At 50.8% G+C, this 17896-nt stretch overlaps 1 protein-coding gene across 4 annotated transcripts in view; it reads left to right on the forward strand.

The window, feature by feature from the left end:
* The window catches only part of TTC21A (tetratricopeptide repeat domain 21A), a 30704-nt gene that overhangs the window by 4576 nt on the left and 8232 nt on the right, over positions 1 to 17896 (forward strand). For all 4 annotated transcript variants that reach the window (XM_082638989.1, XM_082638986.1, XM_082638987.1 and 1 more), the window contains 13 exons: positions 131 to 253; positions 2092 to 2249; positions 5078 to 5162; positions 7062 to 7160; positions 8120 to 8312; positions 11849 to 11946; positions 12105 to 12305; positions 12978 to 13107; positions 15005 to 15162; positions 15371 to 15586; positions 16403 to 16641; positions 17448 to 17520; positions 17619 to 17729. In XM_082638989.1, coding sequence (XP_082495115.1) covers positions 131 to 253; positions 2092 to 2249; positions 5078 to 5162; positions 7062 to 7160; positions 8120 to 8312; positions 11849 to 11946; positions 12105 to 12305; positions 12978 to 13107; positions 15005 to 15162; positions 15371 to 15586; positions 16403 to 16641; positions 17448 to 17520; positions 17619 to 17729 — 1884 coding nt within the window. The remainder of the gene's footprint in view (positions 1 to 130; positions 254 to 2091; positions 2250 to 5077; positions 5163 to 7061; positions 7161 to 8119; positions 8313 to 11848; positions 11947 to 12104; positions 12306 to 12977; positions 13108 to 15004; positions 15163 to 15370; positions 15587 to 16402; positions 16642 to 17447; positions 17521 to 17618; positions 17730 to 17896) is intronic.

Below are 17896 nucleotides of genomic sequence, written 5' to 3' on the forward strand. Positions count from 1 at the left end.
TGGGAGCAGTGGTGCCCGGCAGGGCCTCAGGGAGTGGAATGACAAAGGGCGGGATGTGGGCAGGAGAGGCAGTCTGGATGGAGGCGATACAGGACCAAGCACTTCATCTTTCCCCTTGCTCTTATGCCAGGGCTACGTGCTCAGAGGCTGGGTGGACCTCAGCTCAGACAAACCCCACACGGTGAAGAAGTCCATCAAGTACCTGGAGCATGGCATTCAGGACACCAAAGATGTTCTGGGGCTGATGGGAAAGGTAGGAGGGGCAAGAGTGTCCCCACCCAGAGACCTCAGTCTCTAGACCCCCCAGCTGGTGGATGAGGAACAAAGGTCCGGAGAGCATCAGGGACTCAGAACAGCCCCAGGCCTGCTCCATTCCTCCCTGCTTCCCGCCCAGTCTTGAGTTTCCGTTGCCTGTGTGGGGTCTTCTTGGGGGCTAGGCTCCCTTGGCTCTGGCAGGCTTTGTCTCTTTGCCTTTTGTTTTCACCCACTGCCCCTTTTCTATGCATCTTTCACACTTTCTCTTCTCACCTGTTAAGTTCACTTCGTTGGCCATAAGAGAAGGGAGGTATGTGTTTTGTATTTTCTGACCTTAATTTAAATTGTTTCCTTTTTCTGATGAGGCCCTCGTTGAATCAATCTATGAGGGAAAAACTATCCTCTTATCCTCTTCTGTTTGTATATCCTTTCTTATAAAATGAATACTTACTCATTAAAAAACCAGAAGTCTAAGAAGGTCAAAAGGTGATTTAAAATGGCATCCTTAGCCCTACCACCCCCGAACAACCCATGTTAACATTTTAGGGCCATGTCTCTGAGTCTTTCTTCTACGCATTGGTTCGGGGTGTGCCTTCGGTGGTCTTCTGGGGAGCAGAGGCCATGAGGTTATCACACAGGAGGTTTAGCAGGTTGTACCCTTGGGACCAACACTTGTGGAGAAAGTGAAAGAAGCAGGAGGGAGAACTTGGGCTGTGAGGCAGCTCTAGTGAAGGCCTCAGCCAGCTCTGCTTGGAATTATGGTGCTGGGATGGCCCTTCACTGACTCCCTCACTGACAAGATGCTGACTGTGTGACCTGTCTCTCGCGGAGGTGTGTGACCTACCTCTCGGGAAGGTGTGTGACCTGGTACCAGGCAGCTCCCTGCAGCCACGGGTGATCCCAGGAGGGAGACTCCCCCGAGAGCTGTCAGCGGCCAACTCCCCTTTTCCTGAAGGAGGTCACACACAGCACCCACCATGGGGTGGGAGATAGTGTAGGTAGTTCATATAGTTGTAATCATAGGGCATCTTACCGTTTGGTCTTTCTCTTCATGTAAGGTTATATCATAAGCACGTGTCATTTTGAATGTCTGCATAAAGCCAGGCCCCCGTGTGTGGGCCTAATGTAATTTGCCAACCCCGCCTCCTGTTGTTTGGATATTGAGATTGTTTCTAGTTATACACTTACAAAGAGTTCTACAGTGAACACGTTTATGCATGTATCTTTATTTAGAATAATCCTCTTGTTTTTAATAAGTCTCTTAATGGAGGGTTACTGTAAACTGAAGCTGCCCTTTCGGAGTCCAATTTCAAGCCTTTTGGGAGCATTGCCCTCTGCCCCTCAGGCATCTGTGTCATGACTCACCCAGGAGAGCCTGGTGGCTGGCTGCCTGCAGAGGCCATGACCCCAGCCCTGTGTGCCTTGAGAAAGAAAAAGCACCGCAGGCTTGCCGTGGGGAGGGGAGGGTTACCTGCAAACCCTAACCGACTCCTAGTTGCTGCACTGGCCCAGTGAGCAGTTTTCAGTGGTGAATTTTAGGAAAGTGAATGGGAAATGATGGACCATATGTGGAATTGGAAGGTGCCCAGCAACCCCAGCTTCTCCGCTAGGGGGTCCCTCCCATGACCTTGCTCTGTCCCAGGCCTGCTCGGGGCTCAGCTGTCTCCTGGAGCCCCTGCCTTGCCTGTCAAGGACCCCAAGACTGCTGTGGACCCTGATTTGTCACTCTGAGTGATGGCTCCTGCCCACATGTCAGGCTCTGCTCCTGTCCTAGTGGGGACCCTGACACCATCCTTCGTGGGCACCAGTGGGGCTCTTTTCTTTGGCTTTCGACAGGCAACGTACTTTATGATGCTGCAGAACTACTGGGGGGCCCTGGAGGTGGTGAACCAGATCACCGTCACCTGGGGCAGTTTCCTGCCGGCCTTGGTCCTAAAGATGCGGCTGTTCTTGGCTCGACAGGACTGGGAGCGGACGGTAGAAACAGGACACAGGTGAGGGGTGGGGCCAACCTGCTATTTCCTTCCTTTGCTAGCCAAGGGGGCTAATCGTTCCCATCTTACATGGAGGCGAGATGGGAGATGCTGTGTACTTGATGGAGTAAGACATAAAAGTCAGTATTGTCAACAGGAGCTATGAATAGTGACATTATGACATTGGGGGTGGGGGAGGAGAGGGAGGATGGACATGAACTAGACACTTACCTGTCATAGCGGGAAGCCAGCAGCGGAGACCTGCAGTGGAAGAATCAAGAAATAGGCCTATCAAGAGGTCTAAGCATAGTGTTTAGGAGAGAGATGGAGGGAACTACCAAAGGAACCCAAAGCAACAAGAGTTACAGGGTAAACAGCAGTTGTCTCTGAGGAGTGGTGGGTAGGGGAGAGTAAAGGGAGAAAGGGACTACTGTATTATTTACTTTTAAAAACTGTGGGTGTGATATGCGTTAATAAAAACTTCAGGGGACAAAGGTCATTGTTGCCTGAGAGAAGACTTTAGTAGCAAGCTGAGTGCATCCGGAAGACAGCCTAGGGTTCAGGAGTTATGCGGATTTATGGAAGCCAGATGTCAAGTATAGGGTGATCCTGAAGCACTTTCACTGTGAATAGAGATAAAGATGGCTTCAAGGGAGGGATGTTTGATGGAGGGTTTTGTAGAATGGAATTTTCTAGATAACTGAAGCTTATCTCTTTAACCTCTAAAGCTTTAACTATTTTTATCACAGTAATCCTAAAACTACAGTACCAGTTTTCTTCCTAAAAAGAGTTAGTGGACTATATTTTTTTCTGAGTGACCGTGAGTCACCACTACAAGTTTTTACTAAATTGTGTGTGGGAAAAAAAAAAAAACCACACACACAAACATACCTCTTCCTTCCCTGTGGAGGGATGATAACTCCTCTGATGATAGCTGGAATTTGAGTCTCAGAAAGAGGCACTGGTAGGAAACTGAAAGTGATTCCAGCCTGTGCCAGTCCTGGGCAGGTCCTCAGCAGCCCTCTCTCACAGTTGACACCTGACCGGGGTCCCTGGCAGGAGCTAGGTCAAGAGCTTGCTTTGGAGGCTCTGCCTTGGGCCCACAGGATACCTGGAAACACCTGGCTGAAGGCCTCAACCTTGAATGTGTACGGCCTCCCTGCCCAGGCCCTGCCACATCCACCTGCAGGGAGATGGTGTTTGGTGCCAATGGGTTGAATCCAACACCCGATGCCTTCCCTCACGGAGGGTTTCCCAGCTCATAGAGTTCCCCCATTGCTCTTTAATTTTTTTTTTTTTTTCCGGCCACACCACACGGGGCCTGCAGGATCTTAGTTCCCTAACCAGGGGTCAAAACCATGCCCCCTGCAATGGAAGCGCGGAGTCCTAACCACTGGACTGCCAGGGAAGCCCCTCCCCCATTGCTCTTTAAATCTCTGCTCTCTGTAGGTGTGTTTCTCTTTTCAGCCCTAAAAATTGTTTATTTTTTTCCTTCTCTCTTATTTTTCTCCACTGATACTAAAATAATTTGTCTCTTTCATTTAAAGAACCAGCTTTGAGTTTCGTTGATGCTATTATCTTTGTTTCCTAATTTATTAATTTCTGCTCTTTATTATTTTCTGCCAACTACCTCCTGTGGAATTACTCTGTTGTTATTGTCTGACTCTTGAGTTGGGTGCCTGGCCATTCTCAATCTTCTTTTAGAAGATAAGCACTTAAGTCTATGAATGTCCCTAGAGGTACCATTTAACAGTATCTACACATTTGGATACTTCAGTAGTATCTTCAGTATCTTTTGGTTCTAAGAATTTTCTAACATTCATTCTGATTCTTTTTTAGTCCATACGTCTTTTAAAAGTTTTTTTTAATTTCCAAATTATGAGGTTCACAGTGCCTTCAAAATCATCATAAATGCTTAGAAGTCTTTGAATGTTGACTGTGCCTAATCGTGTTGGAATTTTATATGTCAATTAGAGTAACCATCAATTAAGCAGGAGGGCCATTCCCTGATCAGGCTGAAAAATATGAAATATCCTGTAAAGAAATAGAATATTGGGACTTCCCTGGTGGTCCAGTGTTTAAGACTCCATGCTCCCAGTGCAGGGGGCATGGGTTCGATCCCTGACTGGGGAACTAAGATCCTGCATGCCATTTGGTGTGGCCAAAAAATAAAAGAAAAGAAAAGAAACAGAATATAGAAAAGTCCACAATATGATCAGGAGCTGCATCTTCCCAAGGACATATGATGGAAACCAAGGTTCCTTTCCATCTTACAGCTGCAGACTGCCCCCCAAGCACCTCTCTGGCCCCCCGGACCTTGGTACCACGGTCATACCTGTGCTATTTGGGACATAATGGGCTTCTGTCACAAAGACACCCCCAAATATGTGACTTAAATAACATAAGATGTTATTCCTTTCTCAGGGAAAAGTTTGGGTGGTGGGCCAGGGCTAGGATGACAGCTTAACTCTGTAGGGTCCCAGGCCCCTTCTCTCTCATTACTGTCCTGTTCCTAAGATGTTGCTCACATGATCCACATTCCAACCAGCAGGAAGGAGGAAAGAGAAGAAATGGAAGGCATGCTGTAGGGGCACCACTGGATATACCCTGGGCACTTCCGCTTGCATCCTGTTGGGCAGAACTTAATCACATGGTCACACCTGAGCTGCAAAGGGGGGCTGGGAAATGTAGTCTTTTCCGGTAGCCCCGTGCCCCAACAGTTTGGGGGTTCTATTATTAAAAGGAGAAAGGGAGAATGGATGTTAGGAGACAATCAGAAGTTGCCACCACACCTTCCTAGCCTTGCCTCTGAACACTCTCAATTCACGTGGCTCCTCTTCCTATTTCAGAATCCTAGAAAAAGATGAAAGCAATATTGATGCCTGCCAAATTCTAGCTGTGCATGAGCTTGCAAGAAAAGGAAACATAACCACAGTAAGTTCTTTCAAGACTCAGAAGTTACGCCTTGAAACCAGCACAGCCAAGGAGGGACCCCTCACAGCACTCCCACCCCCAAGGCATTGGAGGGGGCTCCCTGGGTCTCAGCTCCCTGCCCCCTCCTCCATACTCCCTGTCAGGGAAGTCTGATCTGGTTTGGTCTTTGAGCCACACAGTTCCAAAGGGCAGCAGTGAGGCTAACTCTGGTTCTGCCACATGTTCCCTGTGTAACCCTGGGCAGGTGTCTCCACCTGAATGAGCCCCAGGATGCTCATCTGTAAAATGGAGATAATTCCACCCACTCCATGAGCTTGTTATAAGGACTAAGATGACAGATGGGACAACTGGGAACAGTGCCCAGTGTACTACAATAATTTGCTCCATGTTACCTGATAGAAGTCATGGTTGTGGTGGGGGTTTTTTTGTTTTTTGTTTGTTTGGGGTTTTCTTATTTGTTTTTTTGCCACACCACACGACTTGCAGGATCTTAGTTCCATGACCAGGGATTGAACCCAGGCCCACGGCAGTGAAAGTGCTGAGTCCTAACCACCGAGCCACCAGGGAATTCCCCACAGTTGTGTTTCATATTTCAGGAAATGCCTTTTTTTAGGGAATGGTTGGAATTGCTCAGGTATTGACAATACCAGGCAGTACCTGGCCCCAGACTTGCTCCTAGGCCTTGTAGTTTTCCAAAGAAACCCCAAAGAGCCCTCACATCCAATCAGAAGCACCTAGAATTCTTAATGAAAACCTCCATGCCCAGACAGCTTCTTATTTTCAAAAAGAGTCTGTGTATTCATCTAAAACCCTGCCTTCTGAATAAAGACATTGCCTCTGTGGGGAGGGTGACAAATCAAGAGGCTCTAAGGGGTCATGGTGGGAAGAGGAAGTTTCTGGTTCCTTCTGGCCAGCTCTGAAATTACGGATTTTGTGGGGTGAGGTGTGGTGGAGGGCACCGTTCGTATTTGGGAGGAACCCTCGAAAAGGGCTCTACCACTGTCTCTGGGTCAGAATAAGAGAACAGGCATGTCCTCCGCTCCCTGAGACCCCAGAGCCCTGGGCAGGCCTTCCTAAGGCCTGGCCTGAAGGTTAGGCCCAAGGGCAATTAGCATTTAATTCTCCTTCGTTCCCACCTCAAACTCTGGGATCTGCCCCTCGCCCCAGCTCAGGCTGTCCAGTTCTTGTCTTGCAGAAAAGATCCACCCTACCCCGGGCTTCTCTTCTGGCACTTCTTTGCATCTGGGGACTAAAAACTCCCTACTCCCACATAGAGAGTGGGCAGAAGAGTCCACTGGAAAGACCACAGGCTTTGGACTCAGTCAGCCACCTTGTTGGCTGGGTAACCTTGAGCAAATGACCTAACCTTTCTGACCCTTCATCTGCTGGACTGGAAAATTCGGGTATCTATAGTTACAATAACTTACAGGGTCGTTGGGAGCATTCACTGGAATGACAGGGAGGCGCCAATGTGGTGACTCACGTCAAAATGGAGCAGGGGTTTGGGGCCAGGGACCTGCCCTGACCATTTGCTCCTGGGCCAGCCCAGGTGGTTTGCCGCCAGCCTGGTGGGCTGTGGTGTGGGCACCGTGACAGGTGGCTCCTGGCCCTGCCTGGGGGTGTCCCAAAGGGCAGCTGCTCTTCACAGATTCATGAACAAAGCGGCAGTGCCAGCTCTGGGATGAATAATGTTCCTGAAAGCTCTGCCAATAAGGCTCCGAAGTAATACTGAAGCCTGGGCCCGCCCAAGGCCAATTAACTCTGAATCTCTGGAGCTGGCTTGGGGGCCTGGGTGTTTTTAAGATCTCCCAGCTGGTGTTCATGGGCAGCCACAGTTGAGAACCTCTGCCCCACTCCCCTTTTATATACTGCCTTTGATATTGTGTTTTGTTCTTGTAGGCTGTCGAGCATGTTAGAAATCTGATTAAGGCGCTGGAAACAAGAGAGCCCCAAAATCCAAGCCTCCATCTTAAAAAAATTCTTGTGGTGGGCAGACTGGTAAGAAGGTACTCCCTGGTTTCTGAATGTGTGCTTCTTGTTATGTTCCCCGGGGGAGACCTGTGCTCCCTGGAAGCTCCCTGAGGACCCTGCCCCTCCCCCTCTGGCTTAAACTTGGCCTCTCAGGCTGGTGGCCCAGGCCCCGGGGCCACTGCCTGCCTCCAGCCAATCACTGAATTGTGGGCTCTGAAGCCTGCACCTACATGTCCTTCAAAGATGCTATGAAGATCACGGAGGTGAGGTCTAGAAGTGCTTTCAGAGAGGGAGGCACCTTGTTTGGGGAAAGAGGGCAGTGGCACAGCTGTGGTACAGCAGAGCAACGCCCAGCTCTAGCCTCAGGGTGCTGGAGCACCAGATTCCCACATTCTTTCTGTGGAAGAGACCTGGTGAGGCTGGCCTGCCTAGGCCTCTCTGACGCCAGGCAAAGTGCAAACAGACCAGGCTGCCAAATAATCTGTCTCTGTCAGACCCTTGAGCCCCAGAGCCAGATTTACTAGAAGGAATTGCCATAAGAACAGGGGCAGCTCTGGGGAGTCGAATGCCACTGGGATACCCTCTTGTCCTCCGCATCTATGTCTGATTCTCTCTGCCTTATTCTCCATGCGTGGCAGGGAAAGTGGCTGCTCGCAGCCTTCAGAGCCACTTTCCATCAGTGGGACACAAAGAGTTTCTCTCATGCAACTTCAATTTGTGAAAAACCTCCTGGTGACTCGTTGGACCAATGACTGTGGCCAGACAGGGGCTGGGTCCCTCAGAGGGCCTGCGGCTGGAGGCAGGTTCCACAGATGTGGCCAGCGGGGGGTTCTCTGGGAGGTGGACAGCTACCCGGACCCAGCTGCCTGGACACAGGGTACCTCTTGGGCTCTCCTGAGCACCCCCTAGTCCCACCAAAGTGACACGGCCATGCTCAGACAGGCTGGCCTGACTGATTTCCCCATTCCCGTGTCTGTGCCTTGCAGTCTGGGAGGCACCAGGCAATTCTGCAGCTGGTGTGTAGCTTCCTTGAGCGAACCTTCATGGCCACATCCTCCTACGCCCATGTGGCCACAGAGCTGGGCTACCTCTTCATCCTGCAGGACCAAGTGAAGGAGGCATCTCTGTGGTACTCGGAGGCCATGAAACTGGACGAGAGCAGCACGGCTGCCTTGACTGGTCTGTGCAGGCGGGGCAGGGCGAGGGGTGGTAGGGCGGGGGCTGGGAGCCAAGCAGGGTGGCCGCTGTGGGTCCAGAAGAGAGTGGGCTGGGAAGCATTCTCCCCAGGGTGTGTGTGAGTTTGGGGCTGTGTTGTATGATGGGGTGCCTGTCCACGAATCTACAAGTATAGATGTAAGAGGAACAGGAATTCTCGAAAGTGGTCAAAGCCATTCTGATCTACAGCCGACCTCCAATAGCCATACGCAGCCCATTACGCTCAGTCAGCCCTGCCTCCTCTCAGGCCTCACCAGGCCAGTGTGGGAGAAGGTTCTACTGCCAGAGCACCCCTCCCCAAAGCCTCTAGCCTCACCTCTGTAGACCCTCCCTCTTCAGGCCACTGAGCTGAAAGGCCACCAGAGTGAGCAGTTTTGAGAGTTTTACTTCCCTGTCTGTCCCAGTGCTTCCCTCCCGCTTTATCTAAATGTCAAATGAATTTTCCAGAGCCCGATTTTCATTTTTACACAAAGCCCTCAAATCTGTGGTCTCTGGTGAATCCTGAAGCAGCAGTGTTTGATTTTAGTGGGGGCAGCCTCATGACCAGTGCTCCAGGCAGGCTGGCTTCTTGCCCTGGCTCTGAGGAGTCGTGGGCAAGTCACTTCTATCTACACTCCAGGTTCCTCATCTGTGCAGCACAATCAAAAAAACAATCCAAGTGATTGGTCTTGATTTCTGGTTCAATACGTCAGGCTGACTCATCTGTCATCGCCTCTTCCTCCCTCCCCAAATCCCACAAAAGTCATGGGCGACCTTTTAAAAAGATAATGAGTCCCTGTAGCAGCCCCAGAAACAGGGAAAGGTGCCTTAGGTGGACCAGGAACTTTGAAGGATTTCTCATTTTTAGAAGATATAAAGCAGATTGCATCCAACAAATGGAAACTCCAAGCAGGTCTAGAAACCCATAAGCCAACATGGGTTGGGGCAGCTAAAGAAATGAGTAGATCAGCTTTCCCCAAAGGGCTCCAGGAAAAAGAAAATTTTTAAAACATAAGCTCAGGGTCCCCAGAGGCTGGGAGCAAAACATGCCATAGGGTAGTCACTGAGAAAACAGGAGGGTTATTGAGGGCCAGAGAATGGGATCAGGGAGGGTCTTACCAGGTGGTGGGGTAGGAGGGAACAAAACAGAGCCCCCCGCCCCATGATGTCCCACCACCATCAGGGACATGAAGGACCAAAAGACTTGGATGCCTGGCACATAGGCAAATCCCCTGAAATGTTCCTCCACCAGGCTGAGTCCTTCCCCACTTCCTCATTCAAGGGAGATCCCCAGCCGATCAGCCAAAAGGGAAATCCACACACTCCAGCCCAGGCCGAGCCCACTCTTGTGTGTCCTGGATTCAAGCATCTTATCTGGCCTGTCCGGGAAAATCAGTGACCTTAACAATTTGGGAAATCTGCCCCAGATGCTAATACTCATCACGCTTGTCCATTTATAAATCTACTAGCAGTTTGAAAAAGGGACCAAGTGGAACATGCAAAGTAGTGCCCCTCTGAGGAGCAAAGTTAAGGCCAGATACAGAAAAGACTTTCCCCCCCAAACACCTCCCATGTTGCCTGGCTCTAGAGGGTATTATGTCAGTAAGTAAAGAACATGCTACTTGGAAAAAATACAGAGAACAAAAAAGAGTTGCTGAAAATTTAAAATATGATTATTGCAATGTAAAAAATTCCATAGATGAGCCAAATAGTGGGATGGATATAATTGAAAACAAATTTGGTGATTAGGAAGACAGAAATAACTGCACCAAAATGACCAAGGACTATCTTGTAAAAGAAGAATAGAAAGAGAAGGGATTTGTCCTCCCAATATCAAAACATGTCTCAAAACAAGAGTAGTTAGGTCTGGACTTCCTTGGTGGTGCAGTGGTTAAGAATCCGCCTGCCAATGCAGGGGACACGGGTTTGAGCCCTGGTCCAGGAAGATCCCTCATGCCACAGAGCAACAAAGCCCAAGCGCCACAACTACTGAGCCTGCGCTCTAGAGCCTGCGAGCCATAACTACTAAGCCCACGCACCACAACTACTGAAACCTGTGCACTCTAGGGCCCAAGTGCCGCAACTGCTGAGCCCACATGCTGTAACTACTGAAGCCTGTGCACCTAGAGCCCGTGCTCCACAACAAGAGAAGCCACCACAATGGGAAGCCCGTGCACTGCAACAAAGAGTAGCCCCTGCTCACCGCAATTAGAGAAAGCCCACGCACAGCAACGAAGACCCAACGTAGCGATAAATAAATAAATAAATATTAAATGCTTTTTTTAAAAAAAGCAGTTAAGTCAGTTTGAGGCTAACACTGGAATAAACAAATAGATAAATGGGATAGAAACAGGTCTTATGATATAAATGACATTTCAAACCCATAGAGTTTCAATAACTTGTGATTGGACACTTGACTCTCCATTATGAAAAAAATAAAGGTAAATGCCCATCTCACACTGTCCTCAAAAATAAATTCCAGATGAGTTAGGTATTTCAACATAAAAATTAAATTGGACTCGGGTTTCCTGGGGGATGCTAAGCCTAACCACAAACTCAGAAGCTGTAAAGGAAAATATTTGATCAATTTGACTATGTAAAAATTTATAACTAATGGATGGCAAAAGGCACAATAAAATAGTTAAAAGGTAAAAGGCAAACTAATGGAAAATGTAACAAAGTCTATATATAAAGAGAATATAAATAATAAAGAGAAAAATATATATATATATTTATAGAGAGAGAAATCCATCCAAAGAAAAACAGGCAAAAGCTATCAGGAGGAAATTCACAGTAGAAAAGACCATTAAATATATAAAAAGATGTTCATTCTCCCTAAAAAATTTTTTTAAATGTGAATTAAAATGAGTTACTATTCACTCTTTAACCTGGTAAAGAGTAAAGCATGTTTGTGAGGTTGTGAGGAAAGAAAGAACACTTTCAAATTCTTGGCAGAAATATTAATTCAGATATCCTTGGAGGACAAGTTGGCCTTATCTATCAATGTTTTAGATATACGTGCCCTTTGACCCATCAGCTCTACTTCAGGAACTAGAACACACACAAATGTAGACCATGGCACTGTAATATTTAAACACTGAAAACAAACTAAATGTAAAATGAGGAGTCCTTCAGTAGGGCAGTAGTTAAATAAACGGTTACATCCATAGTGGAATATTATGTCATGATTAAAGGGAATGGGGTAGATTTATATGAACTGATGGGAAAACATGGTATACGCTAATAACATATAAATGTTTCAAAAGATGTTTGGAGGCGTATACCCCAAACTGTTCGTGTTGGTTCTTTCTAGAGAGAGACACAGTTAGCCAGAACATGAGCTAGGGATGTTTTCCTTGCCTTATGATTTGAATTCTTTACCGTGAGTATGTGCCACTCTAAGTTTGTGAAGATGTCGGAAAGGGCCCCTGCCATCCACCCTCCCATCCCTGCCTCTGGCCTGCTGGACTGCTGGCTCTGCTGCAGAGCTGGCTGCTCATCCTAGTTTTGCCCCATCCCAGGGGTCATCTGGTGCCAGATCTTAGACAGCCACCTGGAAGAGGCTGAACACCAGCTGGAATTCCTGAAGGAGGTGCAGCAGTCCCTTGGGAAGTCCGAGGTCAGAGCTCTCTGGGTGCTGGGGTTGCTCCAGGATCGTGCCCCCCGCCCCGCCTTCCTCCCACCCCCAGTTTCCAGTAAAGCACCCAGGACAGCCCGGGCTTCTGGCAACTCTGCGCAGAGGGTGTTGCTTCCAAGACCTGGGCCTGCCTCCCACAGGTGCTGGTTTTCCTCCAAGCCCTCCTGGCTTCCAAGAAGCACAAGGGAGAGCAGGAGGCCACAGCACTGCTGAAGGAAGCGGCTGAGCTGCACTTCTCCAGCATGCAGTCCCTCCCCCTGAGCTCCGAGTACTTTGAAAGGCTTGATCCCCTCTTCCTGGTCTGCATCGCCAAGGAGTACTTGGTCTTCTGCCCCAAGCAGGTTAGAGGAGAGTGCATCTTCATGGCGGCGGGGTGGGAGCGGGGTTGGTCCTGAGGACAGATCTGGACGGAGGCAGGACCTACCTGGCAAGTCACCAGGGTGCTTGAGCCTCTGGCGGTTGGGGAGCCCAGTGCTTTTCACACTTGCACGTGCAGCACACCAGTCAGCCAGGGAGTGGGGCCCAAGCCCTGCATCTCCCAGGTGATGCCGATGCTGCTGGTCCAGGTACCGCACTTGGAAGAGCAGGGCACTGGCCCCTGTGTCTGCATTTATCCTAGAGAAGAACTGGGCTCCCTTTTTGCCAGACGTCTTCTAAGAAGTATGTTGGTCTTTTCTTGTTTGTCTGGCTTTCCCAGACAGTCAGGATTCCTTGTGGGCAAGGATCATATCTCATACGCCTTAATATTCCCCCAGTGCCTTGTAATGTCATTCCACAAATACTTATTGAAGGCACTACCATGTGCCAGATGCCGTGCTAGGTAGGGGGGATGCAACAGTGAACAAAAGAAAGTCCCTATTCTTGGGAGCTGATGCTCTTGCACTAGGTGGTACAGAGTGGATGGTATATACATGTGGAAAAAAGTAAAACACTGCGAGAGTGTTTTCTGAGCACTCCAGGAGTCTCCGTTGGAATAGGGCAAACCGCACAGCCAGACCCCCGTGTTCCTACAGCCCCGGTCGCCAGGCCAGATCGTGTCTCCACTTCTTAAGCAAGTCTCTGTGATCTTGAATCCTGTAGTCAAGGCAGCACCAGCCCTGATCGACCCGCTGTATGTGATGGCCCAGGTCAAGTATCTCTCAGGTGAGCCTGTGGGTCCTCATGGCCGGCAGGGCCCCTGGGTGAGTGTCCGCAGGCTCCCTGCCTGGGGTAGTCCACACACACATACCCTCAGGAGGCGGGCCCACTCTTTCCAGCCTCTAACCCCCAGACACCTTCCTGACTCCTCACCAGCAGGGGTCTCTCCAACCCGCCCTTTTGCTGATAGCTTACTTCAGCGGTCCCCAACCTTTTTGGCACCAGGGACCAGTTTCGTGGAAGACAGTTTTTCTTCCACGAAGAAGCGGGGTGGGGGGGATGGTTCAGGCGGTAATGCAAGCGATGGGGAGCAGCAGAGGATGCTTTGCTCACTGGCCCGCCGCTCACCTCCTGCTGTGCGGCCTGGCTCCTAACAGGCCGCGTCCGTGGCCAGGGGTTGGGGACCCCTGGCTTACTTGATCTGTGCCAGGTAATAGTCACTGAACTTGATTACGTGCTGGTACTGCTCTGATCCTGGGGGACAGCAGTACTCAAAACAGGCAAAAGTTCCACTGTGGAGTTTGTGTTCTAGTAAGGGGACCTGGACAGTAAATGTAGTATTGTTGTTAGGGCACGATTGTGCAATGGAGAAAATGAAAGCCGGGGAGGGCGTGTGGGGGTGCCAGGGTTGCAGTTTTTAAAAGGTGGTCAGGAAGGCCTTGTGAGGAGGGGAGACCCTGTACCATTAGACTTTCAGAGCCTCCAGCAGCCAGAACAGTCCCCATCCATCCTGTCCCATCTCAAGGCCGAGATTCTGGAGGGAGAGGGAAAGAGGGAGAGAACCCTCCGTGGGGGTCTGTTGTCCTCTCCGAAGTCCTTGCTCCCTGCAGCCTTTCACCCCCATCAGCCAAAGGCTCCAGAATGCCGTGGCATGCCTGTGTCCTCTGGCTCTGCATTGTGTGGGTTACACTCTGTCCAGAGCTCCCCGGTCTTCATCCTCGGTCCTCCTAGTGTTCATCCGGCTGCCAGGTTTACCCACTTCTTGAAGGTCTCCTGGGTACAAGGGGAGGGCAGAAACCGCCCCCACCCCTACATACACCCAGGGGTGCTGGCAGCTGCCAGCACCCTTAGGGACAAAGCAAGGTCTCCAGCTGCTTAGGTTGTCATGGTGACATCTTCACGTTTCTGCAGCACAAGGGAAGGAGCAGGGAGTTTGGGACCCAGAAGCAGGTGTTCCCTACCAGCTGGTGATGCCCCCCAAGCAGGAGCTGTTGAGGGACCTGGCTGCAGAGGGAGGAGGGCTCTCCCCCCAGCTCACTGTACCCCATTCCTGGGCTGCCACTGCCGCCTGCTTATGGCCAGCCTGGCTGCAGGGAGGCCTCTTAGCCCCAATGTGCCAAGGCATTCAGAGCTCAGCCCCAGGAGCCGATAGGCCTGGATTTAAATACTGACTTTTTCCCTTCCAAGCTGAGTGACCTATATCACTGAAGTTTCAGTCCTGCATCATAATACCAACCTTGCAGGGCTGGGCAGACATTAAACCAGCCTTTCTCAAGTGCTCTGCCTATGTTGGCGCAGAGCAGGTGCTTCTTAAGTTGTGGCTATTATGGTTGCTGTTATTATTAGATTTTGTTCTGCTCTTAGGTGTGGGAATCGAGACTTCAGTGTTCCCCTGAGCTTCCAGATGGAGCAGTGAAGTAACTTAGCCATCTCCCTGAGGGTACAGAGAGAAGGGAGGTGTCACACCAAGGTTTGAATTTCCTGGCTTTTGTCTGGGTCGAGGCGAAAACCGTAGTTCTAATTTTAGGAAGAAACCTCTGAGTCAAGCAGAACAGAACTGGATAAAATACCCAACTTGGGTATTTCTGGGTAACAGGACATGTAAAATTCCTTCTGCCTTTACATAGTGGGTCCTGAGAGTCCCAAGGAGCCCTGGATGTAGAGATTTGTTTCTTATTTCTAGGAGAATTTGAGAATGCCCAGAGCACCCTGCAGCGTTGCCTGGAGCTGGACCCCACCTCCGTGGACACCTGCCTCCTCATGTCTCAGATCTACCTGGCTCAGGGCAACTTTGCCATGTGCTCCCACTGCCTGGAGCTGGGTGTCAGCTACAACTTCCAGGTGGGGGTGCCCTATGCCCTGTCACCTGCTCAGCATCCCACAGCCCAGCTAGCGTCAGCCCCCACTTGTTTCCGAAGAGTAGCCTCAGGAGCTGCCTGCATCCCTCAGCCCCTTCTGCTGGCCCAGAGGCAGGACCAGGCTCAGTGGGCTCCTGTGGCCTTCTCCCCTCTGGGAGCTGGAGCCCCACACTTTGCTTATGCTCCTCTAGGTCCGAGACCACCCCCTCTACCACTTCATCAAGGCCAGGGCCCTCAACAAGTCTGGAGACTACCCAGAAGCCATAAAGGCACTGAGGACGATCATAAAATTACCAATTCTGAAGATGGAAGAAAACAAGAAGTTCCATGGGCCCTCTGTGCGGCCCAGCGAGCGGGTGTCCATCTTACTGGAATTGGCAGATGCTCTCCGGATGAATGGGGAGCTGGTAAGAAATGCGCTGCTCTCTCCCCTTGGTGCTGGGGCATGCTGGAGGTCCAGGGTAGGCCTGGGAACAAGGCTCTTTAATTCTGGCTGATGTCTCCTTGTGCTTTATTTGAGCCTTTATTCATCTGGGAGCATCCCTCTCCCTTACCTAAAAGGCTTCAGTGGCTCCCATTGCCCTCAAGATAAACTCCAAACCCTACTGAGTCCTGCATGATCTGTCCCCTGCCTACATCACTGTCCCTATAAGGATCTCAGGGAGGTGGAGCACACAGGCCCACCAGGGCCACCACAGGTGGTTGTGCGGGTTGGGTAATGCACAGCTCCAGTAGGTGCCAGTTACATCCCCTTGAAGTTTTGCAGTGTACAACCTGCTCAACTGTATGAGGCAGCCCTGGGACCTTGGAAGGTCTGGCTGGGCAAAGGCAGGAAGCACCAAAATGGGCAAAGAGAGTAACTTTGTTGGAATAATCAAGGGTACCTATACAATGAAGATATAATTCGAATAGACCTTTATGTGCCCAATACCATAACGTTAAAATATCTTTGACTGAAAGCAGGAAGGTACAAGGAGAGGCGTCCATAGGTCTCCCATAGGAAGGAATCACCAACAGACTTTGAGATGCTCGGGAACAAGTTCTTACAGTCAGGGGTTTTGTGCCCTTCAGCTGGCCCTGCCCTCCAGGAACAGTGGCCCTGGATACCGAGGGGCTCTCTCTCCTTCCTGTTGCTCTGAGGTGGAGGTGGGCCATCCTCTCCTTGGCTTCCAGGAGTGGTGGGTGACGGAAAATGGAGGGTCTGTTGGGTTCCCATGTCTTAGCACGAGGCCACTAAGGTCATGCAGGACACTATCAACGAGTTCAGTGGCACGCCCGAGGAGATCCGCATCACCATCGCCAACGTGGATTTGGCCCTGAGCAAGGGGAACGTGGACCTGGCACTGAGCATTCTGAGGGACATCACGCCCAAGCAGCCCTGCTACATGGAGGCCAAGGAGAAGATGGCCAGCATCTACCTGCAGACCCGCAAGGACGTCCACCTCTACATCGGGTGCTACCGGTGAGCCCTGGGCAGTGCACTGACAGCCCCAGCCCCAGTGGCATCTCAGGGAGTGTCTTCTCCAGATCATCTTCTTCACCCTGGGTCTTCAGAATGTGTCCTCAGAGTGTGTTTGATGAAAGTAGGGAATTTCCCATGGGTTAGAATTTGAGTATGGTAGGTCCAGCAGACCAGCTTGCGGCTGACTTGTGAGGATACAGGGGTGAATCTGCCCTGAGCCCTGCTTGCCCCCCGTTATGGATCACGTCCTGGTGGGAACCATGGTTCTGCCCCGGCCCCTGGCTCTGCCTGTCCTTGAGGAAATGTTCAGTGACTTAGATGTACCAATGTGAGTGAAGGAGGACGGAGAGCAGGGATTGGAAGCCCCAAGTTACTGTCTCTACAATTTGACATTGGGACTTCAAGGGCACCTCCCTGGTCCCCTTCCTCAGGCAAAACTCTATCGAGGCAATTCAGGAGGAAGGGGAGGTGATGCCAAGAACAGTGGGAAACCAATAAGCAGTGGGGTGACATGGTCACACTGGAGGTTTAGAAAGAGCAGGCTGCCTCATGAAGAGGGGTCTGGGGGTTTGGGAGCGGAGGCCAGAGCAGTGGGTGGAAGTGCCGGCTGTGGTCCAGATGACAGATGAGGAGAGGCTGAACTAAGGGAGCTAGCACCATGCCTCATCTGAGCCAATAAGTACTGAGTGATGAATGAATGAGTAAATGAAAGAATGTCAGCCAGAATGAGTGGGAAAGAAGAGGAGATGGATTCAGGAATAGGAAGGATGCACAGGGCCGAGCTAAGGTTTGGGTTACTTTTGCAGGGAGCTCTGTGAACATCTGCCTGGCCCTCACACCAGCCTGCTCCTGGGTGATGCTTTCATGAACATTCAGGAGGTGAGTGAAGGTCTCATGACCTCACCAAGTGGCTCCCCCGACAAACTTACTTCTCCAGTGAGAGGGAAGAGAGAGACTGTGGACCCTTTCCCCACCAGCCCGAGAAGGCCCTCAAGGTCTACGACGAGGCCTACAGAAAGAACCCACACGACGCATCCCTGATCAGCAGGATTGGGCAAGCTTACGTGAAGACCCACCAGTATACCAAGGTCAGGCTGGGCTGGGGTGGGAAGGGGTGGGGAGGGCCGGCCCAGCAGGGAAGATGGAGGAGGGTGCATGGGTGGGAGGCTGGGTGGGAGGGGAGACCCCGTTGAACAGGGTGCCAAGGGGAGGACTCAGCAACTCCCCACCCCACCCCCCACCTGCCGAGGCTAAG

The sequence above is a fragment of the Mesoplodon mirus genome, assembly GCF_964341445.2.
Source record: "Mesoplodon mirus genome assembly, chromosome: 12".
NCBI lineage: Eukaryota > Metazoa > Chordata > Mammalia > Artiodactyla > Ziphiidae > Mesoplodon > Mesoplodon mirus.